We start from the raw sequence: 26456 nt of genomic DNA, 5'->3' as shown, positions 1-26456 counted from the left end.
GTTCAAATAGTGTGAAGTCAAGAAGACACAGCAGGCTGATGGGCTTCTTAGAAAGACTGAAAGACAAGACAGTAATAAAAATATGTGCTAGCAAATTATTAGCATGAAAGTATTTGCATTCATGCAACTAGTTTATGTTTTTTTTATATTTCACCTTTAAATGGTTTGTTTTCCGGCAGAGAAGAGACATTTAGGGTGCGTTCACACTGCAGCCTGAAGTGACTCAACGCACCCTAAAAGATTGAAAAAGTTGTCAAAATAATACATTTTTCATAAAATGTTCACTTAGAAATTATGCAACAGAATGATAATGCAAGGATTGCATGTTTTTTAATAATTTTTTCGTAGCTTACAAAACAGGTCGTATTTTGACATATTTCATAAATGTTGATGTTCTGTGGAAGGAAATGTGTTTCTTTAATCTAAAACCAAAAAGTGGAAATACAGTTGTGGTTCTTAAAAACACACTCATACGTTAGAGCAATTTAGATATACTAAACACCTGAAACATTAAATGTTTAGCATGAAGAGTAATCCAAAATAAAGCCCTAAATCTATGTTTAAAAAAGGAAACCCAACACATTCAGGCAATGACATGAGCTAGACCCAAAAACAAGCGAAACGAGGACCTCTGGTGGCTGAGAAAGGATAAATAACAAATCTTACAAATTGAACAACAAAAACAATTCAAGTCAGAAATACTCCAAACCCCAAAGGGAAATTATTTGCTTTTAATTCATATTTTCAAAGTATCTTCAAAGAGTTGTTGTAGATACAGATGGCTCTGGGCAGGAAGGATCTCCTGTAGCAGTCTGTATAACAGCGGTTGTGAAAAACCCTCTTGACTGAAGATACGCTTTTTCATAGGAGCTTCATGAAGATGAAGAATCTCTAGAGGTTCCACATCCGTCCCCAGAACAAAATCAGCCCTCCTTATCACCTTCTTTATAGTCAAGAAACAAAAAAAAACATCTAGCGATATTTCAGAAGTCACGAGCCATGACACAAGCCTCTGGAAAATGAACCCATTTCACTTTTACTGACACGTACGACCTTTATTTTAGAATGTATCAATTTCATCCAGAAATATAGCAGTTGGATTCATTGACAAACTGCTCCTTACTTGAACACATATAGCAGCATTTATATTTAACACTACAGGAGACATGTAATAATAATAATAATAATAATAATAATAATAATAATAATAATAATTCCCTAATTACAACCTTGATAATAAAAAAGACATGATCTGTGTTGTACTGACTGACAAATATTAAAAGATTGTTAAGATTGGTTTAAAATAGTTCCATCTGTTGGTTCTTCCAGTCTCACCAACATGGTCCACAAGGTTTCTGCGTGTCGGCGCCGCACTCCTCGATTTGAGACCTTGAACAGAAAAATCAGTAAGGCATGAGAAGACATAATAGCTCAGTTCATGTTACTCATATTTTACTCACCTGGGTACTTCAAAGCATCTGTAACTGATCCCTTTGTCTAACACCGTCACCAGGTTTTGTAAAGATGGATTCGTGCAGTTTGTTCTGAGAAAGTAAAACACGGAAAGATGTTTACTCCTCCATCTCCACTAATGGTGTTCAATCAGACAGCAGCTGTATTATTTGATGAATCTTACACAGAGTTCTTCTGGATGACCAGAACAACGTTCAGGTTTTTTACCCTGGGAGACTTAAACCTCCTCACTTCAACGCTGGCAAAAATACTAAAAACAAAAATAAAAGAGATTTCATTTAAGACATTGAACAGCATGTGTAGCAGAAACCAACTACCCTTCAGAGCCAGTTGAACATCTGATTACATTTATATACTAAATGTAAATGTAGAGATGGAAAATGTAAAACATATCTTTTGCTTTTAAGTATTATTGACAAAAAATTAACAATGTTTAGATCTGTTGATATAATACAATATGAACACTCTAACAATAGCAAATTTGCTGCAGCTATGTGTTGTTTTGTGGCAGGTTTTGTAAGTTGGAATAAAGAAAATTGCAATTGACCTAAATTTGCCGTGTCAAGATTCAGAGCAACACTTTCACAGCTTGGACTGTGACGAATGAGTGGAATAATCTGGCTGCAAGCACAGCTTTTAATCCCCCGCTGTACTCTTGTCTGGATGCCAAAACTACCCCTAACCCTAACACCAATTGTTAAACTGCATTGATAAGTTTCAGTCTGTGGTCCTTAGAGTTGGTCTGGTTCTTATAGTTTTCTTGAGACCCTAAAACAAACCAAACTGGACATGGTGCCAAGTTTATCTCATTATTATGTGTGCAGGGTTGTAGAAGGAAAAGGAAAAAGGCCAATTGGAGAACAGAAGCAATGCCTGGCATCCTGGGGTCACAGAGTCTCCATAGCAACCACTAGATGCAATCTGCATGCCAGTTGGTTGTTTTGGAGAATATTCTGACATCATCACTTTTACAGAAGAAGACTATACGCCGCTGTATTGGCAAAAGGGCGACGAAAAGGGACTTGGAAGGTTGTTTAAAGTCAAGTCAGTGGACAAACACGGACAAAAACTGTCTCATTGTCCTCACTTTCATTGTACTGCAATAAGTGCACAAAAAAGTTATCAAAATCGGTTGTGATAGTTAACTTTAACTGTGGAATACAATGCAGGTTGGGTGAAGAACAAAATATGATGTAATGTGTTTGAAGTGCCTTTCATGAGGAATTATTTACGTACATAAAAAGCATCCAAAGTGGCAATACGTGTACCAAGAGTGTCAAACCCACCTTTGTGAATCGAACGGCGTTGTGATGGAACCGTTTAGCATCGCGGTGACGTTTCCACAGGCAGCGTCTCCAAACTGCACACAAAATAAACAGTAGGTTTATGCATCCAACCCTCTTCATGGCATTATTCTTAAAGCAGTAGTGCTGCCCCTGTTTTATTCTTCTTGTAGAAGTGTTTTTTTCGTCATTTCTGAAGTAGTTTTGCAATGAATGAAAAGTGGCATTATTGTTTCATCACTCTCTTTTCAAGAATCATAAGATTAAAGTCTAATTATAAATGGAGTGTGTTTCATTGTATTTCTTTTACTCTAATGAAATGTAAAAATGAATGAAATCCTGTCTAGTCAAAATATTGCCATTGTCGGAAAGATCATGGCCAATGGGAAAGCTTACTTTTAAATAAAAAACATGATCAAATAGGTAAATGAATAAATGCAAACAAACCTATAAAGGCTCACATTCATGTAATATATTTAAATAAAGAAGAAAAACATTCTAAAGACTGCAGATTGTGCTGAAATATTTAACAGCTGATCTCTGTTTCGCTGCGTTTTTAGTCTATAAAATAGTTCTGACATGTTTTCTTCAAAACTACTGTGCAAAAAGCAGAAGTTACACGTGAATCTGGGTTAATTTATACACATTTTCTGAGGTTGATTTATGTTGCGTCTCTGCAGCCGAACCAAGAAGCGGCCTCCTCTGAATGTGTGGGCTGCTGCCTTCTCAGGAGGAAGCAGTGCAATGCGGCTCCATGGAGACCCAGACAAAGCCTCATTGATGAAGACCTTTTTCTGTCCTCTACATTGTTATCAGCAGAGGGAGAACTGCAGAGTCACGTGGAGTTGTTACCCTACCGCGGCCCAAACTCACGGCCGTGTTATTTCCTGGAGTAAAAAACACGTAGCCCGCTCTTCTTGACTCACCGCAGTCGAGAGTCTCCTCCAGAAAGAGCGAGGAGGGTTGTGCTCACACTCTAGCCATCCAGGGCAGTCAGTGGTCAGCGTTTCTATAACAACAGCACCAAGACGGACAGGTTCTCACATAAAAAGTGAACTGAAACTACAGAATGTGATGTTCAAACGTTGCAGTATTGAGTTGTAGTTGAAGAATTAAATGGAAAAATTGAAATAATTTCAGGCTCCCAAAGTACTCCAGAGGATTTCTTATATTTACCATAAATATAAAAAATCTACCCAAATTTCTTCCTCAGTGAGATCAATTTGAGACTTTTTGAGGTTTTTTAAAGACCCTGGTGGTACATCAACTAAGGAAAATAACTTTGGTAACTTTGCCTAATAACTTAATTGATAATTAATCACAACCATGATGTGTCAACACCATAACTGACAATTTACAAAACTTTGATCCCCCCTAAATTTAAGATAAAACAATATAAGGCCTGGAGAACCCGAACAACTCTGCAAGTTTGTTTTTTTTGTTTTCACGACATGAACTATTAGAACCAAAACTAGAACTCGCTACAAGCTGAATAATAGAGCAGGAAATGTCCAAAGACCTAGCAAAGAAACTACAGGCATGTATAAAGAATAAACGCCTCATGGACCGCTCTGGCCTATTGTCGCTGACTTCACGTAGAGCCGCCATCTTGGAGTGGCCCGCTCCACTCGGAGCTGTTATAATGAAGTATCAGCACATTTAATTAATCATAAATCGCTAAATACTTAACAGATTTTCACACCTTTTTGCTGGAAACCTCATTCAAACAGCTATTATAGCTATTCATTTTTTTAAATAATTAAAAAATCACACTGACTCCAAACAACTTTGAAAAACTATTCGTCGCTCTGTTCAATACTCCAATCCCTCACTTCCGACGTCCATCATGGCGCCTCGAATGATTAAGTGACGCAGTTGCAAAGGGTCAGTAGTTTGGGTTATGCAGAACTGACCTGATCGTTGCCATAGCAATGAGCTGAAGCAAGAACTACAGTGACCTCATTGTACCTATGACCTCATCTGTGATGTGGTAAAAAGATCAAAGAACTTCTGAGGTTATGAATGCTTGTATTTCAGAACATCAGTTCATAGAGAATCAGCTCTTCGAAAGTACGGTTGACAATTAGCAAACATGTTTTTTCATCTGAGTTTTGCCATTGGCTACTTAGTTACTACTGGGATGAAGAAGCTTTGCGATAAAGTTTTCCCTGGTAATGATTCAGATGAAAGTAGCTCTAAGGAAGAGAGAACCGAGTCACAGTACGATTCTTCTGACTCCTTTCTGTTCGAACCTTCCCCGGCTGGGGAGGTTCGTCAGGATTGTTCGTCAAATGAGAAGCAAGCTTCCCCGGCTGGGGAAGTTTGCTTCTCACAGCACGATTCTTCTTCCTTGCTTGTTGAACCTTCCCCGGCTGGGGAGGTTCATCAAGATCGTTCCTCAACTGAGAAGCAAGCTTCCCCGGCTGGGGAAGTTTGCTTCTCACAGCACGATTCTTCTTCCTTGCTTTTTGAACCTTCCCCGGCTGGGGAGGTTCGTCAGGATCATTCCTCAACTGAGAGCCATGAAGAGAGCGCTGACCGAGAGAAAGTTTTGAAGAAAACAGAAATCGTGTGTTTTCCGAATATAATATGGGGACTTTTGTTATTGATGTTTGTTGGTTTGTGTTGCTTGTGCTGTTCATTTTTAATTCTAGTTTCTGTTTACTATCGTGATTATTTGTGTTTGTTATTTTTTCTATGGGTTGTTCGTGTACTTCCTTATGGAAAAGTATGGAAAAAAAACTATGCCAATTTTATCAGTGTGAAGGAGACAGTTGTGCCCGAAAAATACTTCAAAGATCTGGTGAAGCCACAAATTGAGTCATTTCTCAAAAATATATGTGAATGTCTTGTGTTATTGTCGTTTTTTTGTTTGTGTTGCTGGTGCTTTTCATTTTTATTGCGATTTTTTTTTTACTGTTGTAATAATTTTGGGTGGGTATTTTTTCTATATATTGTCTTTATACATGTATGTACATATATAAAAATATATAGGCTAATATAGAGAATTCATCTGTCAAGATCTATAAGGAAGCTCAGAGGGGACAAGGTTTTCTCTATCATGGGTCCTAAGTTACGGAACAACTTGCCTTTGCAGGTTAGAGAGACCCCTTCACTGTCCACTTTTAAAGCTTGTCTTAAAACCCATCTATTTTATTTGGCTTTCAACTCCAGCAGGATCTAGTTTTAAATTGTATGTTTGTTTTTATTTCTTATTGTTATGTTGTCTTAATGTACAGCACTTTGTATCAGCTGTGGTTGTTTTAAAGTGCTTTATAAATAAAGTTGGTATGATATGGTATATATATATAAATATACCATATATATGCACACACACACACATATATATATATATATATACACTTTACACACTGGTACACTAGTGTGTATATATAGTATATTAATCCAGTGGTTCCCAAACTTTTTCTCCTGCGTTCCCCCCAGTGGTTTCCAAATATTTTATGGGCAACCCCTATGGATTACAAATAGCTGTGTGGTTGAATGACGTGTGGGAGGGAGGAGAGAGGATTCTTACAGACTCCCTGTCCCTGAAGGGGGGGTGACTTTTTTGGGGGCGAAATGAATGTATGTAGCTGAGCATAGACAACAACATCACTAGGTCACTAGGTGACTCGTAAAAGCAGGTTACCAAATGTTAACAACGGATTAAACAGTTTTAACTAATGATAAAAGTGACAGAGGAGACAGATATGGGAAGTGTGGAAGCCCCTACTGTATCAAATTGACAGAGGAATAACAGAGAGTTGGCCATTCTAAGGTAAAAACCCAGCACATACAGCGTTCATGTTTTTTTTTTTTCATCCAGACGGCTTCCCGCGCCCCCCTTGCAATGGCATGGCGACCCCCCCTAGGTGACGCGCCCCACAGTTTGGGAACCTCTGCATTAATCAATATATAACTAATGCTATTTTAAGAATAGCAAAACAAGATTATTACTTTAAACAGTTGGATAGACAAAAATAATATTAAAGGTATCTGGAATATTTTAAACAGTGTTTGAAAAAACTCCAGGCCTATTAGTTTTCCTCAACTAAAACTACTTGAGGAAATGTTTACAAACATTGGAGATAAAAATTTAAATAGCATGGAAGAGATAGTTCATAATTGTAATAAATATACAAGTGTGGGCCCTAAATTGGCTGAAGAAATCCTGCAGCCCACTGAACACGAAATACTAAATGACATATTAGTTAGTAGAAATCCAGATTTCATGTTTCTCACAGCAGTGGAGGAAAATGAGATCATAGATGAAGTAAATAAATGTGAAAATAAAAGGTCTTCTGATTATGATGGTATTGACATGATAATAATTAAGAAGGTGATTGTGGAAATTATTTGGCCGCTAACCTATATCTATAACCTGTCAATTCAAACAGGAATATTTCCACAAAAAATGAAAATTACAAAAGTCATCCCACTACATAAATCTGGTATTTATGTAGTGGGGGGTGGGGGGATCTGACTATAGAGAAAACCTCAACTTCAGAACTCTGAAGGCTCGAACAACAATGAAAAGAATGTGCATTTCTGTCATTGGCGTGAAGATCTGGAATAAAACAAAATATTCATGGAGAAGGATAGATGAATAAACTTTGTGTTTAAATGCAGATCTCACACAATGTTAATTTTTTGTTAAATAAAGAAGAGAGAAAAAAAGACGTGTATTTTTTTTTAAATAAAGAATTTTAACCATATATTAAACATTTATTTGTATTTAATGCTTTTAAAACAACTTTCAACAATAGTTGAAATTTCAACAGTTGATATATTGAAATTATATATCAATTTCAATATATATATAGTGACGTGCGGTGAGGTACTTTGCTGGTGAGGCACTGACGTATATAGACACCATGCATGTTATTATACGTATGGAAATTTCGCGCAGGCGTACAACGCTGGGGGGCAAAAAGACTAATCTTTTACATGTCATCCATAGCCGCGTTTACTCAGTGAAACTTAGAAATGTAGGTATTAATTTCGTGCTATGATCCACAGCAAAGGGAAAGAGTTGAGCTAGAAAGCATTTTCTCGTTCTGTATCCGCCAAGTTAAACGCAGACTCGTTGCCATAGTAACTGACAACAATGCCACTTCATGTTTTAGGATTTAACACCAAAAAACATTCAAGAATTTTGCACACAGAACAGAACATCCAGTCTGTTGTGGTAGTACGTTTTAGGCTTAATGTTTGATTAATAAATAATTGCTGTGGTAGATTAGCTACCGCTTCTACTTTACTGACTGATTTAGACATTCAAACTGTAGCCCACAAAACGCACATTTAATTAAAAAGGCTAAATAAAAACATCTTATTGCTGTCTTACCTTTACTTATCCATGAAATCCATGCAACCCTAATTCTGCACAAAAATATCCGCTCATCCAAAGTCAAGTTTATCCTCGGCATGTCTTTTCTACTCCGTTTGAGAATCATCAAATTGACTCGAAGTAAAACTTTCAGCTCCGGTGTTGGTCTTCCTTTAGTTATCATCTCCTGCTTCGATTGAAAATTCACTTTAGAAAACTGTTTAAGTGTAGAAATGTAGTCTTTCATGTTGACGTCGGAAGAGAGAAGAAAACAAATATATCGCCGTACTTTACTTATTTACTGTGTGGCTAGCTCCATAGCTAGCTCACTGTGTCTTACTCTGCAGTTGTGGAGTCACAATATCTGGGATCATGAGCGCCCCCAGCGGCCTCGAGTGTTCTCTGCCGTTTCTGTTCGCCCCTCCGCACACAAAACACGATACACACAGTTGGTGACAAAAAAACACTGAACATTATATACATTAGCTAAATTATGGAACATAAGTCCATATATTAAATGTTTTTTTAGCCATTTTATTGCAGGCGTACAGACAGGACGAACATGCTCCCATAGAGTCAGTGGCGCAAATACACATTATTCAGGTGGATGCAAAAACATAAATCGGCGCCCCCCTAGCCAACTGTGACTAGCTTCCCTGTTCCGGCTGAAGAAAAGCATCTCCATAGCAAGATGTCGCAACTGTAAATATGGACAAATCAAATTTTTACTGGTCTAACATAAAAAAGCCCCTATAAAATGCATTTAAGTTTGTCTGTAATGAGGCAAAGTGCGGATAAGAACAAGCAGCGTCTATAATATAACATGACATTTTTGGAAGCCAAGTCAGTTCCAACCTTTAACTTTAGCTTTCTGGATGTTCCACGTGAACATGAAAATGTATTAGTATGTAAAATAAAAAATACAAAAACCTGCCTGACAAAAGAAACGGAAAAACAAGTCAGTACCTGCTGAACGGCTCTAAATCAAGCGCTCACCAAGGTAAAAAACAAGACAAAACCAACTCTTGCCCTCCATTATTCTTACCATTGCTGCCCTTCTTTCCACACCAGGTCAAGCCGTTCAGGGTCGATCCCAGCAGGGTTTCCTCCACAGCCAGGAAACACTTATTCTTCCTGGCGAAGTCTTGGACCACGTCCTTTGTTTTGCTCCAGAACAACAGCTATCCCGAAACACAACCAACACAATGCAATCACAACACGTGGCACAACTCTGATCAATTAAGATACATGATTTTTAATCAGTTTTACTGTGTTGCAGGGATAATTCATGGGAGCTGCAGCGATAAGGGCGTCGTAGGCGTTAGGGGGAACTTCACAAGGATTTTGGTTCACGTAGGCTTGCTGAAATAATTCCCATATGTGTTGGCAGTTACTCCTGAAAGGTAAAAGGTCAGAGTCAGGCTTTTAAATGTTGTGGAGATGAATTTTGTCAACATACATCTCAATTAGAACTGCCGTGTTTCCAAACAAAAATATGAAAAATATTTCATTCTTTAGTACAGTGTTCCTGTAGTGAACTAGATTACAATCTCCAAATGGTTTCAGTTCAGTTCTTCTTGACTTTATCTAAAAGCAACATTAAACTGTAGGATTGCAAATAAAACAAATACTACTTGTGTTCTGATTTCTACGATCTAAAAATTTCCAGGAAAGCTTTTCCTAAAATGTTCAACTGACATGGTAGAAACAGCTGGCATAATGGGTCCGTCCTTCTGGAAACTAGTTTTCAGAAAACGCTGATGCTTTGTTACAATTGACCAGAACATCTTCTCCAACTGTGTCCACTTTCTAGCTTGTAGCAAACTGCAAACTGGATTTCTTTTCTTCTTGTTCTCGCTGCTCCCGGAAGGTGGTTGTGTAGAACTTGACTAATTGTCTCAAATATGTGGGGAGCAGAGAATGACGGCGACATGGTGAAAGTCATCACTGGTGCAATAACAACTCCAATGTCACAAATTTCATTTCACTCTGATAGTGGCCCTTATTTTATAGTGGCCTTTATTTTGCAGTAGATTGACAGGAAAGTGGGTTGTGACAGAGGGGGAAGACGTATGGCAAAGGTCAACGGCCGCACTGATGACCGAGGCCGCTCTACACAATTCGTCACCGCCGCGCCCTTCAACGGTGCTTTGAAACCTAATCCTTTAAACTTCGCTACAACTTTCTGGACCAGCTCGTTTTATACAGGTGAAAACTGGAATCGGAATGTCAGAAAATACAAAATCAATAGCAAACAGGAAAAGCCTGATCAGTGCATCAACTTTATAAGATGTGGATTGGCATAAGGACCTAGACTGATGAAAACAAGCAAAAATAAATCTTGAACTTAAAAATCAGAAGTCTTATACGAAAAAAGTAGATTTCATTTTTTTGATTTTTGCAATATGCCATTGTTCATGATGAGATATGTATGTGTTCAATCAGTATTTATTGATCACTGTTTTAAGTGGTTTCATCTAAAGCATTTTATAATTTTAATACTGCAGTACAAGCTGCAAAAACGTTCAAAGGAAAACCATATATTTTGATCGTATAAAAATATGATTTTAAACATAATCATGTGATTTATATATAAATATGACTGTTATATCGTTGGCATAAAAAAATGGAAGGGTTCAGTTTGTGTGCAAATCCATGCATATGAAGATTTAGATATACAAAGGAATCTTTTTTCTTTTTTTTTGAAAGCGAGACGCCGCTCTGCTTCTGCAGAGGAGATGCTTAAATGATGCATCAGCAGAAACCGCTCATGCTTTAAATAACGTGATCAATCTTTGTTCAACAGCTGGTCTTTTGCTGAACGATTTCAAGTAATATTGCCAACTTTTCTCAGCGTCTAAAGTTGTTTCATGGGACTGGAGCATCTGCTGAGCGTCTCGAGCTCCACAAGCGCTTAAAAATAGCAGCACTCACCCGTTGAACTTCTGACATCTCTCCATGAACGTGTCTTTAAACTCTTCTCTCTCCCTCTGCCCACTTAGCGACACTCCTAACACAACAGCGAGAATAACCACAAACAGGACCACCGCGGCCGCAGCCAGAATGAAGCCGCGTCTTCTGCGCTTCCTTTCCGAGCCGCGAATCTCCCCGCTCTCCATATCTTTGACCCGGACGGAGCGTCACAAATTAGCGGAGGGGTCGCTTCTCAGCTCGGTTGTTGTCACTTCTATGTGACTCGTGTTCAGGATGCGTATTTATAGGCGCGGCGCGCGCGTGAACCACCGTGACGTGACGTGAGTGAAGAGAGCTCTTATAGGACTGGACCGCAAAGTGCAGCTTCTTGCACTTTGCGGACTATGCAGGCGCACTGGGGGGTCCACAAGTCACTGGTTTAGTTATAGAATATCTAGAAGTTGCTTTATCCATGTACAAATTCATTCACTCTGAGTTAAATTTGTGGGAAATCAATTCTAAATTACCAATAGAGATCAGGGAAGGAAAAGGTCATGTGAATAAAAACAAGATGGAGCTTTCAAATTTGATTTCATTCATAAAAGGGAGAAAAAATACTCAGCTTGCTCCTGCATGCAGGTCGTAATTTTTTCTCTCCAATGGGTAAGGAGACTTTTGAGCAACAGCAGCCTGGCATAGGGGCATGGCATAATCTGTCAGTAAAATGTGGTCTGGACTTTGACTAGACCAGTGTTAAACTTTGTACGATTATGAACTGGCAGTCACAATTTCTTCCTAGGAATTTTTCCGTTTCATTAATTGTGAGAAGTCGTCCTGAAGCACTATATAAAAGCTAGCCATTACCTTTAGCAAATATTTCCCAAACTTCTGCTAAAGTCTTACATCAGCAACAAAATGGATTTTAGTTTTTGCAGGATGCTGTGGATCATGATGAGATACGTCTATCAGGAATTATAATTATTGATTGTTTTGTCAAGTTAAGTTGTTTTACTTTAAGCATTTCTGAATATCTTCACAACTGCACTGCAAGATGCATAAATGTTAAACAAAAATCCCAATATTTTACCCTTCATAACAATCGCTTGTTTTTATGTCATGGGATTTAAATACAAAATATATAACTAACAAAGTGAATAATCCAATACTGGTGTAAATACAAATGCATGCAGAAACGGACATGTACAGGATTTAATCAGGCCACAAGAGGTTAAACACTGAGCTTGGTGATTTAGGTAGAAGGTTGGGTTGGGTTGCACGTCATGGAAGGACTAAAGCTGGGTGGCAGCGCAGTGCAATTGTATGAGAAAGCAATAGATGAAAGCATCTACAGTATCCTGAGTCATATTCTCAACTTATACAGAACATATGTGGAATTTCAACTACCAGCCTTTCATACTCCATCAAGAGTCGATAATGCCATGCTGGTTGATGGAGAAGCATTCAAATCCAGAAATGTGAATATTTAGTGAAGGATTTATTAACAAGCTGGCTAACAGGTTACAGGTGTGATGGGAGAGAGCAAACGGCAGACTGAGGAATGACACAAGAGGGTCAGGGTGAGTAAACAAACAAACAGAGGAACTAGGAAAATGAATCTAAGAGTAATTTAACACAAGGAATAATAAACACAATCTAAAATAGCTAAGAGCTGGCTGAAAAGAAACAAAAATGAGGAACACAGAATAACAAATAATCAAAAGTACAACAGATAATGTTGCTTAAGCATCGGCCTGATGATCAACCGTTGCTCCACTGGATGATCACACGCACATCCGGTATCCTCACAATTGTGAAGTTTAGCGTAAAAAAAAAAAAGAAAAAAAAAAGAGTGTTGTCTCCAGATGTTTCAAGCCCAGACTTGTATAATCTAAAACGTTTGAATCGAACAGAAGGATGTAAACTTCTTAAGCTGTGCTTTGAAAACGACACAATGTGATGAAATATATGACAAAATAAACAGAAATTTCTTAAAAAAAACAGCAGCTTGTGTAGGAGACAATCTGATTAAAGATGAAAGGCGGAACGGCTGTTTTCTCACATAACTCATCCGAAGCTCAAAATGGAGAATATGTTCACAAGTACAGTTGTGGTTGCAAGTTAAATATTGAACTTCTTAGTTGCGGTTTCAATTCAAGCCAGAACTCGAGGTGAACAGTTCAGATGTACATTGTTCGCATGCATGCAAGCATCCTGTTTGCGTAGGTGTGTTAAAGCCCAAGACTTTATTTTTAAAAAGTGCACATACAGTGGTGTGAAAAAGTGTTTGGCCCCTTCCTTATTTCCTGTTTTCTTGCATGTTTGTCACACTTAAGTGTTTCGGAACATCAAACCAATTTAAACAACAGTCAAGGACAACACAAATAAACACAAAATGCAATTTGTAAATGAAGGTGTTCATTATTAAAAGGAGACAAAAAATCCAAATCATCATAGCCCTGTGTGAAAAAGTGATTGCCCCCTAAACCTAATAACTGGTTGGGCCACCCTTAGCAGCAACAACTGCAACCAAGCATTTGCGATAACTTGCAATGAGTCTTTTACAGCGTTCTGGAGAAATTTTGGCCCACTCATCTTTGCAGAATTGTTCTAATTCAGTTACATTAGAGGGTTTTCGAGCATGAACTGCCTTTTTAAGGTCATACCACAACATCTCAATAGGATTCAGGTCAGGACTTTGGCTAGGCCACTCCAAAGTCTTCATCCATTCAGTGGTGGACTTGCTGGTGTGTTTAGGATCATTGTCCTGCTGCAGAACCCAAGTTCGTTTCAGCTTGAGTTCACGAACAGATGGTCGGACATTCTCCTTCAGGATCTTTTGGTAGACAGCAGAATTCATAGTTCCATTTATCACAGCAAGTCTTCCAGGTCCTGACGCAGCAAAACAGCCCCAGACCATCACACTACCACCACCATATTTTACTGTTGGTATAATGTTCTTTTTCTGAAATGCAGTGTTCCTTTTACGCCAGATGTAATGGGACACACACCTTCCAAAGAGTTCCACTTTTGTCTCATCGGTCCACAGAATGTTTTCCCAAAAGGGATCATCAAGAAGTGTTTTGGAAAAATTGAGACGAGCTTTAATGTTCTTTTTGCTCAGCAGTGGTTTTCTTCTTGGAACTCTGCCATGCAGGCCATTTTTGCCCAGTCTTTTTCTGATGGTGGAGGCATGAACGCTGACCTTAACTGAGGCAAGTGAGGCCTGCAGTTCTTTGGACGTTGTTGTGGGGTCTTTTGTGACCTCTTGGATGATTCGTCGCTGCGCTCTTGGGGTAATTTTGGGCGGGTGGCCACACCTGGGAAGGTTCACCACTGTTCCATGTCTTCGCCATTTGTGGATCATCGCTCTCACTGTGGTTCGCTGGATTCCCAAAGCTTTGGAAATGGCTTTATAACCCTTTCCAGATTGATAGATCTTAATTACTTTCTTTCTCAATTGTTCCTGAATTTCTTTGGATCTCGGCATGATGTGTAGCTTTTAAGGATCTTTTGGTGGACTTTACTGTGTCAGGCAGCTCCTATTTAAGTGATGTCTTGATTGAAAACAGGTGTGGCAATAGTCAGGCCTGGGTGTGGCTAGAGAAATTGAACTCAGGTGTTAAAAACCACAGTTACAGTATATTTTAACCAGTGGTGGGAAGTAACGAAGTACAAGTACTTCGTTACTGTACTTAAGTACAATTTTCGTGTATCTGTACTTTACTTAAGTAGATTTAATAATGGATACTTTCTACTTTTACTCCACTACATTTTACAGTAAATATCTGAACTTTCTACTTCACTACATTTCTATACAGCGTTTCGTTACTCGTTACATCCAAGACGCATTTCGGTTTTTTGATTTGTTCGTTAGTTTGAAAGTATCCAATGGCGAGAACGGAATCAGTCCACTAAACGAATCCAAAGCGGGAAATAACCATTAGGCCCTCCCTCAAGAGCAGCAACGCAGTACGCAGGACCTGCAGAATCATTAACTCACGGAATGGAGTCCAAGGATAGTCATCTTCCAGAAGACCTGCCCCACCCATGGCCTTATTTAAAAGATTGCTTTGAAATAACCGGGTCAAAAAACGATTCCTGGAGATTCCAATGCCGCCTTTGCCTTCCCCGAAAGCATGAAATTCTAGCTTTCAAAAATTCACCATCAAATTTGAAAAAACATGTCGAGGTAAGTTAAGTTGCTAAACGCTATCTGATGTTAAATAAATTTATGTTAGAGAAGTTTTATGTAATCTTAGCAAGCTTTTTGTTGAACTCGACTGCAGTAAATAAATACGATTACTGTATATTGTTATAAGCTAGCATGAACTTGCAAGTAAGTGATTACTGCGGTCGTGATCACGTCTCCCGCCATGAATGTTACATATAAGTTAACGCTAAACTCCTTCAGGTCCTGGTTATTGAATAAATGTTAACGCCATTAAAATAATCTCCATGTAACAGTTACAGTCATATTCAATAAATTGGAAATTGTTTTCCAATGAGACTCAATTGTCGCAAGTCCGGCGACATTGGCGGACATTCCCGCCCAAGAGTCAGCCGTACCCCCCCCTGGCCTGGAAGGTGTTTATTGTTTTTACCTTAGAATGGCCAACTCTCCGTTGTTGCTATATCAATTTGATACAGTAGAGGCTTCCGGACTTCCCATATCTGTGCTTTTGTCACTATTTTCAGGAGTTGAAACTGTTTAAGCCGTTGTTAACATGTCGTAACCTGCTTTTTCAAGCCGCCTCTAAATGCAGCACGAGTGTTAAGACGCTCGCTGGGTTTACAAATGTGGGCCAGCTGCTGTGTAGAGCTACTCAGGTGTGTGTTAGTATCATGGCAACAAAACACAAAGAACTTAGCACATTCACAGGGATCAGTTTGAGATCACTGCTTTAAAGAGCCCATCCTTTCAGGATTTTTTGTTTGATGGTGTTGTGTGTTAACAGTTGATGTTTTTTATTATTCTTATCTAATTTGTATAAATTAGGATTAAGATTTATAAAGAGCATATGTTTATTTTCAGAGAAAGCATGGCAGTCATCTCCAGCAATACCTTGCAATGACTGCAGTGGTCGTCAAAAGGAAAGGATCTGACTCCAATGAAGGTGCTTCAACCAGCAAGCAGAGAAAACTTGAGGAAAGCAGTAAAGTTTCTCAGAAGAGTGTTGACCAGGCTGTGATAAACTTCATTGTCCAGGGTTTGCACCCTTTTGGAATAGTAGAACAGGCAGGATTTCGAAGCCTGGTGCTGCAGCTTCAGCCTAATTCTACTGTGATATCTCGTTCAACAGTTCGAACCATGATTGAAAAAAATACAGCAGAAATGAAGGCAAATGTAAGAAAAGCAATGCAAAATATCAAATACATTGCTACAACAACGGATTCCTGGACTTCACACCGGCAGAGCTTTGTTGGAGTGACTGCTCACTGGATAGATCCTGAAAGCCTTGAGAGATCATCGGTAGCTCTTGCTTGCAGGCGACTTAAAGGTCCCCACACATTTGACGCATTGGCTGGTCTCCTCAACGATATTTATACTGAGTTCAACATCCGGGAGAAAATTGTGAGAACCACCACTGACAATGGCTCCAATTTTGTTAAGGCCTTTAGGGTTTATGGCCCTGGTGAAAACAACAGTCTGGACACATCTAGTGTAGGAAGTTTAGCTGAAGGGCACCAAGTAGTGGAAGTGAATGAAAATGAGGAAGACGATGCTCTGGGAGTGGAGGTAGAGGCTGTTGAGATTGGATCTCTCTTGGATGAAGAAGATGATAGTTCAGAATATCAGCTACCAAAGCATCATCGCTGTGCCTGTCATGTGCTTAATCTGATCTCAACAGTGGATGCCACCAAAGCAAACTCAAATGAGACTTACAAAAAGCTTTCACGTGCATCATTTGCCAAGTGTGGGGGTCTGTGGAACAAGAGTGCTCGATCTACAATAGCTGCTGAGGTAATTGAAAGAGAGTGTAAACTCCAACTCATCCGCCCCAATGACACCAGGTGGAACTCCCTGTTTCTGGCGGTGGAACGTATACTGAGGATCATCAAAGACAATGGAGAAGGGGCCATCAGAGCAGTTTGCATTGCACTTAAAGTTCCCATGTAAGTGACACTTAATAGCACTTTTTTGTCAGCGAGTCTGAAATAAGCATTACTGATACTAGTACTGGTGAAAATTGACCCTACACAAACTAGTTGGGAATAAAGTCAAATTACAGAAACATTCTGATGGCAATATAACTTTTTAAGATTTATGCAAATGTTTTTTTTTTTTTTAATCAGGCACAATTGCTAGTGAATTGTAAAAAGACATGTTATTAGTATATCATGTTATTAGTATATATAACTTATGAAATAGTTAATACTAACATGTAATATAAAATTACATTAAATGGTATAATTGTTTAACAGGTTAAATCCTGCTGAGCTTGCTTTCCTGACTGAATATGTTGCAACCATGAGACCAGTCGCCAAGGCCCTAAACATAATGCAGGCGGAAGCAGACGTCCATATGGGATGGCTGGTGCCCACCATAAGCCTTCTGAGTGTGAAACTTGACCGCCTACGGATGTCCGCTAAGTTCTGCCAGCCACTGATCGATGCACTTCAAGGAGGGATACAGCAGCGCTTTGGACCCATGCTTGCTGACCCTGAACTCATTGCAGCAGCGATTCTTCTTCCAAAGTTCCGAACATCCTGGACAACCAATGATGACATGCTGAAAATGGGTAAATCATATAAATTGTTCCTAAATGGTCATTTAAAAAAAATAAAAATAAAATCCTCTATTGTTCTCAAATTCAAAGAACAGTTCCTGGTCATCAGAAAATATGACATATAAATCAAAAATTTAATACATTACAGAGTGTATAGCAGTTTGTGATTTGAATAAATTATATCCAGTCTTCACCTCCCTTATTTGTTTCTCATACCACCGAGGAACAAAATTGTAGTTGCTACCCATTATGGTCATATATATGTAGTTGTTAAGACCTACTTTGTGGTTTTAAAAGTACATTGGTGACATTTATGTATCATTTATAAAATTTTGATGAATTATGTTTCCTATGTGGTATTAATTTTGATTGTTCTGTATAGGACTGGACTACATCAAGACAAACCTGGATCAAGAGCCAATGCAGCTCGTTCGGAACAACTCAAGCTCATCAGATGAGGAGGACTACTTCAGAGTCATTAAGAGCAACATTCAAGAGACTACCAGACAGCTAGATGCATATTTGGCCAGCACAAGTGATACCATGGATATTCTCAAGTCAGTTCCGGCAGTGTTTAATTTGTCTTTAAAAGTAAACACACCTTTGCCCGCCTCAGCAGCCTGCGAAAGACTCTTCAGTATAGCAGGACAAATTTTCTCACCCAAAAGAGCCAGGCTGGACTCTAAAAACTTTGAGAACCAACTTCTGCTTAAGCTGAACAAGAAATTCTTGCCGTGATATTAAAATGATAAGTTCATGTGGTGCTATGGTTAGAGTAGGCTGACTGAAGCTGACCCCCACAATTTCTTCAAATCAATGTCAAATGTTTGTGCAGCAAAATTTGAGTTCCTCCTGGTTTGTCTTTGAAGATATCAATGGGCATTTAAAGGTAATTTTGACTTCGTAAATGGGGCGGGGGACTGGTTGACCTTTGGACCTTTAGACGTTCATTAATATCTTCAAAGGTAAGCAATACAAACAAAAAAAATTTCTGCATAAAAGGCACAAATGTTTAACACCAATTGTCTGATTTGAAGAATGTGGGGGGACCAATTTCATTCAGATCAGGCGCACCCATATACAGAGGCTACAGAACTTTATGTGGCTGTTCCAAGTTGGACTCCTCTTCCTTGATTGTATGTTCTCAGCCCCTTTCTGTTAAGAGTTCTCTCAAAATAGCTGTTAAAATAGCAAAAAAGTTAAGTTCATGTTTTGTTAGGACGGAAGACTAGATGTTTCCAAATCGCTTGATGTTTGTTAGGTCAGTTTAAAGTCCCTTTTTTCAGGGAAACAAGTTTCTTTTGAATGTGTTTATTTTGAATTAAATAAAACATTTCAAAGGTATAATAATTCCTCTCATTTTGCCTAATTACATTTAACCCTGCAGGTCATCCCTGAAATTCTGATGCATAACAATAACATATCTAAATCTAAACTGTCACAGGGTAAACACAATAAAAACATGCTTTATCTGCAGCATTGCTCATTAAAATGGTGCATTACTAATTTATTAAAACTAAATACGATAGGTACACTTAATGACATTATGTAAGCCGTTGGATAATACAGTCGGCAAGTACTTTTACTTTTAATACTTAAGTAGTTTTAAAAGCTTGTACTTTCTTACTTTTACTTAAGTAAAATAATAATGTGGTACTTTGACTTTTACTTAAGTACATTTTTGTCTGTGTATTTGTACTTTTACTTAAGTACATTGTTTGAGTACTTTCTCCACCACTGATTTTAACGAGGGGGGCAATCACTTTTTCACACAGGGCCATGATGGTTTGGATTTTTTTTCTCCTTTAATAATAAACACTTTCATTTACAAATTGCTTTTTGTTTACTTGTGTTGTCCTTGACTATTGCTTAAATTGGTTTGACGTTCCGAAACACTTAAGTGGGACAAACATGCAAAAAAACAGGAAATGAGGAAGGGGGAAAACACTTTTCACACCACTGTAAGAATGATAGACACTGTAGAAATATACAATTATTAAATTAAACCACCTATTAGTAGTTAGGTCTGCAGAACCATTTTTTAAATCAGATTAATAAAATGAGCCATTTGACTCTGATTACCTCCGAAATAATGTACTGATAGTTATAAATGTACATCAAATGTTTTATTTGTTTTAGTTTATTTATTTCAAACATATTCACATTGACAATTTAAATACCACAATATTGCTGCACCTAAAACCTGAAACCTCTGTGATGTTCAGTAAGCTGCAGCTGTGTGCATGTGTTAGCTAAAAAAGACCCACTTCTTCTAGCAAATGTTAAACATAAGGCAGAGGTTAAACACTAAACATTGATACAAAAATCTATAACGCTAACAAAGCATATTTAGATAAGTATTTGTTTGGAAAAAGATGTAGGCAGAAGTTTAAACTTTTTTAATCTTGCCCCCTTTTCCATCTCTGGAAGGTTTGGAAAGAAAATATCAGCCATTAAATTAGTTTCACTACCAGGCAAGGTATATTTTAAAGCTTAAAATACCAACACCAGATTATGACACATGGTTTCAAAATATGATTCATGTGGATGTTTGGTCCTTTTGTTGCAACATGCTGCTTGGCAACATCTGGCAGCTGGGCTGATTTAGGTCCTGGATGCACTGAAGCATCACCAAGGTCCTGTGAAAAATGACATCTTGGTTAATTTGGTTTCTCACAGCTGACAGTTTGGCTCAAAATCCTTTGAAAAAGATATTTTCACCATTGTTTCTTTCAATGTAGATCAGTCACAAGGTCAAAATGGCCCCAAGAAAAGACTTTACATGCCGTATTATTGGTGGATCTGGCATGACCTTTTGAAAAGTCTAAAAGTGTCCCTAACCTCGCCTTTAAGGAAGCTGAAACTTTTTTGCAACACATATTGCATAATGTTCGTTATTCAGTTGCTCCCAATCAGTTTTCCAAAATTGCACAATGATGAAAAGTCTTCGGGTGTCACTTACAGGTCACTGTTGGTACAGGTCCAGCGGAAACCTCGTGACCGGAGTATGTGGATGAGCTCTACGATAGATCCTCGACCGCATGATCCTCTGCAGGAAAGTCAAAAAACATGATAGTTTGAAATATTTTAGTAAGTAAATAATTATAAAAAAGAAATGGTGAAAATAAACTTAGCTTAAATTTGCTGTGTAAAGTAACAATAGTTGTGACGTTGCATGATGATGTTACTTTTAAGTCCTGCCTTTCTGTGTTAGTGTCAATTAATAAATGACATTAGGTAGTTTAACTGTTCTGTTAGGACTAGGAAGTGATATTTCTGAATTTAAATAGGAAAAAAAAATCAAAATTTTAATGATACAAACTAAAACTCAATTAGTTTTATCCATTGCCAGCAATCCACTTGGACTGGTTGATTTTTTTTTTTTTTTACATCGCAGCACAATCCCAACAAAACACTGAAACAAAAGCAACAACTCTAGAGTCAGTCTGAACCCATTTTATTTTATTCTTTTTTTTTTAACAAAGTGAAACTCTCTTTCTCTCCGACAAGTCTGAACAAAAAGTGACCTTATCAGACAGTCACGCCAATCAGATAAGCAGACCCTGAAGGAGATGAACTTCATGGAAATCTGCAACTGAAGCGTGGTGTAAGGAAATTCTGCTTTCATTACCCTTGATTCACCTCTTCTGGCAAATCATTAAAAAAACAAACAAACCAAGAACGAGTCAACTAAACTGTCTCAATTTACGGTTTGTCTTTTTCCTCTTTACTTCTGCCGGTGACAAGTGAGCATGCAGTGCTACTCCTCACAATATGTCACATTGCAACCACAAATTACAAGGTATTTTACTTTATTATATGTAAAGTAAGACGTAATTGTAAACTGGAAAGAAAAATGGGTTTTTAAAATTTTACAAATAAGAATCAGAAAATGTGATATATATATATTTATTCCCTCAGAGTCTACCAGCTCTGAACATTGACATTTTGACCTATTCTTGTTTTCATACTAAATAGATACCATCTACTACCAGCACATTTTGAAGTCTTGTCTCAACCAATTTGACTGGACTTTGACTGAACCATTTTAAAACATGAATATGTTTCGATCCAAACCGTTGCATTATAGCTCTGGTGTCTGGAAGGTTAACCTCTGTCCCATGTTGGAGTCTTTTAAAGCATCTAACAGGTTTTCTGTCAGGACTATCCTGTCAGCTCTCTGGCGTGTTTTGTAGAAATTTTAATAATGCTTGTTGTGAATTCATTCAAAATTTGATCAAATATAGTTTATACAGGTCAAATAGTTCAATTATGGCCTCATTTGACCAGAGAACAAAATGCTTCTTCAGCTAGCGGTCCTGTTTTAGAAGCTAACCCAAGCCACTCCTCTTTGATTTTTCATTGGATAATTTTTTTAAATAGGTAAATTTTGGTTTCCCATTTCTCAGTCACACTTTGTGTTGAGCTAACCAGTGGTCAAGTGATCACCTGTTGAGAAGATTTATGACCATTAGGACAATAAATCACCTGCTGGGAAAAAGTCTAACTGATTCCTGGTTCTGTGGTGGACGTCCTGTTTGTTGAAGATTACTTTCTGATCCACTGAGCACATAGAAACTGAATCAACATACATCACTGCTGGAATACATGTGCCAATAACTTCTGTTTTATTTCTGCTGCAACTCCTTCTGCACCAAATCATCACCTCTTGACGTGGCCAGTTGGTGCATATTGCAGCCAAAAAAGCTCTTTATCATATCAATGTGATTGATTGAGGTAATATTTTTAAAGAAAATTGCAGTTTTTGTTCTTACATGTGCGGTCCCTCTGGATTTGTCACCACCTTTATGTTGACGTAGTTCACTCTCTGAGGATTCAGGCTGTCCAGTTCAACGCTTCCAAACATGCTACGAAAAAAGAAAAAAAGTCAAACAGTTTAGTTTTGAACACGTTTTCAGTAACTTACTCCTGTCGTCTTACCTCTTCCTGTTGAACGCATCAGTAATAGACCCATTCAGCAACACGGTAATGTTCCCACACGCCATCTCGGCAAACTAACAAACGGGAAGCCAGTGAGAGCAAATTGGCACGCAAGATTCTGAAGGAAAAGTTGCTTGTTGGAGAAAAAAAGAAAAAAAAACTTTACATTTTGTGAGGCTCGCTTCCATAAAGAGTAAACAGGATGGGTTCTGCATGTTGACCAGGCTGGACAAGAGTTGAAATCGAAGTCTGAGTCAAACAAATTATATTTATGTTACATTCCAACAAAATACACATAAATCACTTTGGAATATTAGTCTAAGTAGGTGTACACCAGCCTCAGTATTTTTACGGCTCAGCAGTAGATTATTGAGGGTGTGCTAGAAGAAATAGTTTAACCTGGGCAGGAACCGAACGAGCTAAATCATCCAGTTTGACCAGATCTAATGCTGAAATGAAATTAATGCTGTAAATATTTTGAAATTCTGGAGTGAGACTCAGCAAAGCCATGAGAACTTCTGTTTGCAGTTTGTCACGTAGCAGACACTGAAACCACGTGAAAGAAGGTGCTGAGAAGCACAGCAGTAACGGCATCTGGGGAAGAAGGGGAAGCGAGTACATGCTGATTGTGTGATAAATGGTGCTAGATACGTAATCTTATGGAAAACTTAAACTTTTACAGGGTGCAGAGAAAATGAATCTGAAGCAGAGACTTAACTTCCAGCAGGAAAATGTACAATATTTAAATGTATATGTGGTAAAAATGAAGCCAGTTTTCAGATTTTCAATTCTAAAATATCTGAAAAACATGCATCCTTTTCTTTTCTTTTCACGGCCCAAACATGCACATTATTGTATCAGTTTATCCTATAAAATCATAATAAAATGCATTGATGTTCAAGGTTAGGCTGTGATAGAATTGTAGCAAAAATATAAGGCAGTGTATTCATAATTGTTTGTAAAAACTCTTCTTTATTGCACGTGAAGATCAACCCACCAGAGTCTTCCTCCTGGCCACACCAGATCAGGTCGTTGAACAGGAAACCAACCAACGTGTCTTCCAGTGTCCAGAAGTGCCGAAAAACAGCCGCATAGCTGTGCACCAACATCCGGGTTTTACTCCAAAACAGAAACTGAACAGATAAAAGGAAACCTCTGTTTACCAAGCGATTTAAGAGCTGATTTATTAAAACACCAGTTTCAACACTCACCCTGTCACAGGGCCAGACCTGTGGCATCATGCTAAACATCTCAAAATAATGCTCTTCTGTCACATTGCAAGAGGCCTGCTGGACGACAGCCTTCTCAAACTGCCTCCAGATCTCCTCACAGTCGTACCTGAATATGGAACAATTCGTCACAAAAATAACTGCTGATGAAAGACTCACAATTGTTCGGTAATACGTTAGAAATTGACCGAAAGGATAATTTATTTGAGCAACTTTAGCAACTGTTAAGTTTAATGATTACGGTTTGTACCTAAGAAATACCCAAAATTCAGGTTATAAGAAGCTTAAGATATCACATTGCTTGTGGACATTTTTCTGAGTTTTTCCTTCCACCTCACTTTCCATTGCTCTGCGAGCAGCCAGCTTTGCCAGCAATGAGGTTTAGAGCCGTACCCTCCTGGGCTTAAAGTGAGTGTGGGTGACTGATGGCTTGTCAACTGAACAAAGGAACATGTCATTTAGGCAGGGCACTGGCTTCTTTATCTTTACGTGCAAGGACATGGATACAAGAAAAATAATAACAGCCTGCTTAAACGTGTCTAAGCTACGGTAATAGCAATAATTAAAAACAACTGGAATTGTGACAAACAAGTCACAGTTAAGAGGATGACAAGGGAGGCACAAAACTCCAAGGCTCCCTGTTAGAGAAATGCAGGAAAGTGTGTCATCTTGGGGTCACAGAGTGCGAGAACCAGTCACTTATTTTTAGGTTCTTAACAGGAATGTAAGGTGACCTTACACTTTGGGACAACGAACCAAATGACTCCAGCAGTTAGTCTAAGTAAAATCAATATTTATGGTTTTAGAGTGGCTTAGTCAAAGTTTGGACTATAATCTCATTGAGAGGCTGTTTGCGCTCAAGAACCATGCAGTGATGCTGCGTTTGAGCAATTGTGGAAAAAGAGTTGACTAGAATTCAAATACAGTAATAAAAATGACTCATTGATAGTCATGGCAAATGCTAGATGGCAGTTTGTCACCATTTTACCAAGAAAGGCAAAAATAGTTGATAAACTCATAGTTACTTTTTTATTTTTTTACATGTAACAGGTTGATTTCTTTCTTTTTTTTCAATACTGAATAAAATCATTTAAGACCTGCATGTATTTCACATTTCCACAGATTGTATTGTGATAAAATGTGTTACAATTTGAGATATTTATATACAACAATAAAAGCCAACCTCATAGTAAAAAGGTCTGCAAACACAAGCTGGTGGATCCCGCTGAAAAACCTCTGACATGTAAATGACTTACTACAAATCCATCAACATTAATCACTGCTTTCTTTTTCAAGCTCTTTCATTCTTCAGCTAAGCTCACAAATGAACCCATTCAAAACCGTTCTTTAAATGTCAAATCTTAAAGCCACCTTTCACGTGCAAGGACCTGTTTCAATAAGTCACATCTGCTGATGCCAAACTATTTTATTTTTCTCTGGGCTCCAGAACAAGATTAAGTCAGTAAAGATGTCGTACTCTTCTTAGTCAAGGCGCAAAATGTGTCTATAAATATTCTATATGTCTATAATTATGCTATTTATTAATGGTACGTTACCGTAAGCCGGGCTGAATCAGTGTGGTGTAAGTGAAGCATCTTCCTATCACGATGTGCTTAATGTTTGGAGTTGTCCCAAACGTGGCTTGTACTGGACAGAGGCAGAGCTGAGGCACAATAATCCCTTTGAGTCAGACACAAAGGTCAAAGAAAAAAAAAAAAAGACATTATCTGTTACATTTAGGAGTGGTTCACTTTGTGAAAGATTGTCACGGGACACATTGGAGAGAATTACTTACATATGGTGAATATTACGGAGCAAGCCGATGTAACGGAAGGCATAATGGTGGAACGCTTGGTCGCACCGTAAACCTTAAAAAGAGACATGTTTTAACTTGTCATTGCGTTGATAAGCCCCCCCCCCCACACTCTGTAAAAAGGACGGTATTACTGATTGTAGCTGCAAAGTACAACATTTAATTCTGAAGACTCAAAAGATGTCTGTCATTGGCTTACATGTAGTTATTATTTTTGAACAGCAAACAGCTTTCAACTGCTTTATTTGACTTTTTGCACTCATGCATTAAGTGCAAAAAGTAAGCTTTGTTAGTGCAGCTCTAACAAAACCACCAGCGTGTCAAGCACTCAATACAAAGACTTCAAACTAATGTAAGAGCAGGATACAGAAATCCTTTTTTAAAACTTTTGTTCTTTTTCAAAGTTACATGAAGTTGAAAATATTGTGTACAAATTTCTGTAAAAATGTCAAGCTTACCACCTTCCATTTCCTAGTATTAGCCTGCAAAATGCTCCCACAGTTACAATGGGAAGCAGTTGGTTCTTGATTTCCAACTTATTGGTATGTCCGATAGTTCATTCCAACACTTTCCTTAAAGGACTGAGAGTTGTTGAGGTTGTTTTCGTCTCCTTACTATGACTTGAAAAACGTCTTTTTTTTTCCCACCCCCATTTTCCAAAAGATTCACATGACTCCTATTAGGATGCTGGTAGGAATCTCCCAAACAAAGCGTCTGCTGTACTCTGAAAATTTGCACCATAATTTG

General features: G+C 38.2%; 3 protein-coding genes across 5 annotated transcripts; 1 reads left to right on the top strand and 2 right to left on the bottom strand.

Annotated features, from left to right (window-relative positions):
* Positions 1-305: 305 nt before the first annotated feature.
* LOC103456800 (ADP-ribosyl cyclase/cyclic ADP-ribose hydrolase 1-like) lies at positions 306-11344 on the bottom strand. The gene is made up of 8 exons (XM_081601575.1): positions 11020-11344; positions 9355-9481; positions 9131-9266; positions 3683-3765; positions 2760-2833; positions 1637-1723; positions 1461-1544; positions 306-1389 (listed from the first exon to the last, which is right to left on the bottom strand). Exons 1-8 carry the CDS (start codon positions 11202-11204, stop codon positions 1332-1334), a joined length of 834 nt encoding a protein of 277 aa, XP_081457701.1. The 5' UTR covers positions 11205-11344; the 3' UTR covers positions 306-1331.
* Positions 11345-16171: 4827 nt separating this feature from the next.
* LOC103482201 (uncharacterized) lies at positions 16172-19235 on the top strand. Its single transcript, XM_008438218.3, has 3 exons — positions 16172-17112; positions 17422-17738; positions 18109-19235. The coding sequence occupies exons 1-3, from the start codon at positions 16307-16309 to the stop codon at positions 18462-18464; spliced, it is 1479 nt and encodes a 492-aa protein (XP_008436440.3). The 5' UTR covers positions 16172-16306; the 3' UTR covers positions 18465-19235.
* A 595-nt stretch (positions 19236-19830) lies between these two features.
* On the bottom strand, positions 19831-26348 carry LOC103456801 (ADP-ribosyl cyclase/cyclic ADP-ribose hydrolase 1). Of its 3 annotated transcripts, none has more exons than XM_008396554.2 (10): positions 26168-26348; positions 25692-25764; positions 25453-25576; positions 23879-24005; positions 23665-23800; positions 22834-22892; positions 22668-22741; positions 22502-22594; positions 20689-20775; positions 19831-20365 (listed from the first exon to the last, which is right to left on the bottom strand). In XM_008396554.2, the coding sequence occupies exons 2-10, from the start codon at positions 25732-25734 to the stop codon at positions 20266-20268; spliced, it is 843 nt and encodes a 280-aa protein (XP_008394776.1). In that variant the 5' UTR covers positions 25735-25764; positions 26168-26348; the 3' UTR covers positions 19831-20265. The 3 variants fall into 3 exon arrangements, with proteins under 3 accessions (XP_008394776.1, XP_008394773.1, XP_008394774.1); XM_008396551.2 differs by having other exon boundaries at positions 22834-22916; positions 26168-26347; XM_008396552.2 differs by having other exon boundaries at positions 22834-22916; positions 26171-26347.
* Between the last annotated feature and the right edge of the window lie 108 nt (positions 26349-26456).

Source organism: Poecilia reticulata, chromosome 20 (genome assembly GCF_904066995.2).
Source record: "Poecilia reticulata chromosome 20, P_reticulata-male-v2, whole genome shotgun sequence".
Taxonomy (NCBI): domain Eukaryota; kingdom Metazoa; phylum Chordata; class Actinopteri; order Cyprinodontiformes; family Poeciliidae; genus Poecilia; species Poecilia reticulata.
This window is presented reverse-complemented; position numbering and strand designations above follow the sequence as displayed.

Bases quoted from the DNA above. Each gene is read 5' to 3' on its own strand.
- LOC103456800 (XM_081601575.1), bottom strand. From the start codon at position 11,204: ATGGAGAGCGGGGAGATTCGCGGCTCGGAAAGGAAGCGCAGAAGACGC. The intron at 3,766-9,130 runs GTAAGAATAATG...CTGTTGTTATAG, and splicing joins TGGAAAGAAGGGCAGCAATG to AAACGCTGACCACTGACTGC. The intron at 1,724-2,759 runs GTGGGTTTGACA...TTTTGTTTTTAG, and splicing joins ACGCCGTTCGATTCACAAAG to TATTTTTGCCAGCGTTGAAG.
- LOC103456801 (XM_008396551.2), bottom strand. From the start codon at position 25,734: ATGCCTTCCGTTACATCGGCTTGCTCCGTAATATTCACCATAT. The intron at 22,917-23,664 runs GTGGGTTGATCT...TGTTTGACTCAG, and splicing joins TGGCCAGGAGGAAGACTCTG to ACTTCGATTTCAACTCTTGT. The intron at 20,366-20,688 runs GTAAGTGACACC...CATTTTTCACAG, and splicing joins ACCTGTACCAACAGTGACCT to GACCTTGGTGATGCTTCAGT.
- LOC103482201 (XM_008438218.3), top strand. From the start codon at position 16,307: ATGATTGAAAAAAATACAGCAGAAATGAAGGCAAATGTAAGAAAAGCA. The intron at 17,113-17,421 runs GTAAGTGACACT...ATTGTTTAACAG, and splicing joins ATTGCACTTAAAGTTCCCAT to GTTAAATCCTGCTGAGCTTG. The intron at 17,739-18,108 runs GTAAATCATATA...TGTTCTGTATAG, and splicing joins TGATGACATGCTGAAAATGG to GACTGGACTACATCAAGACA.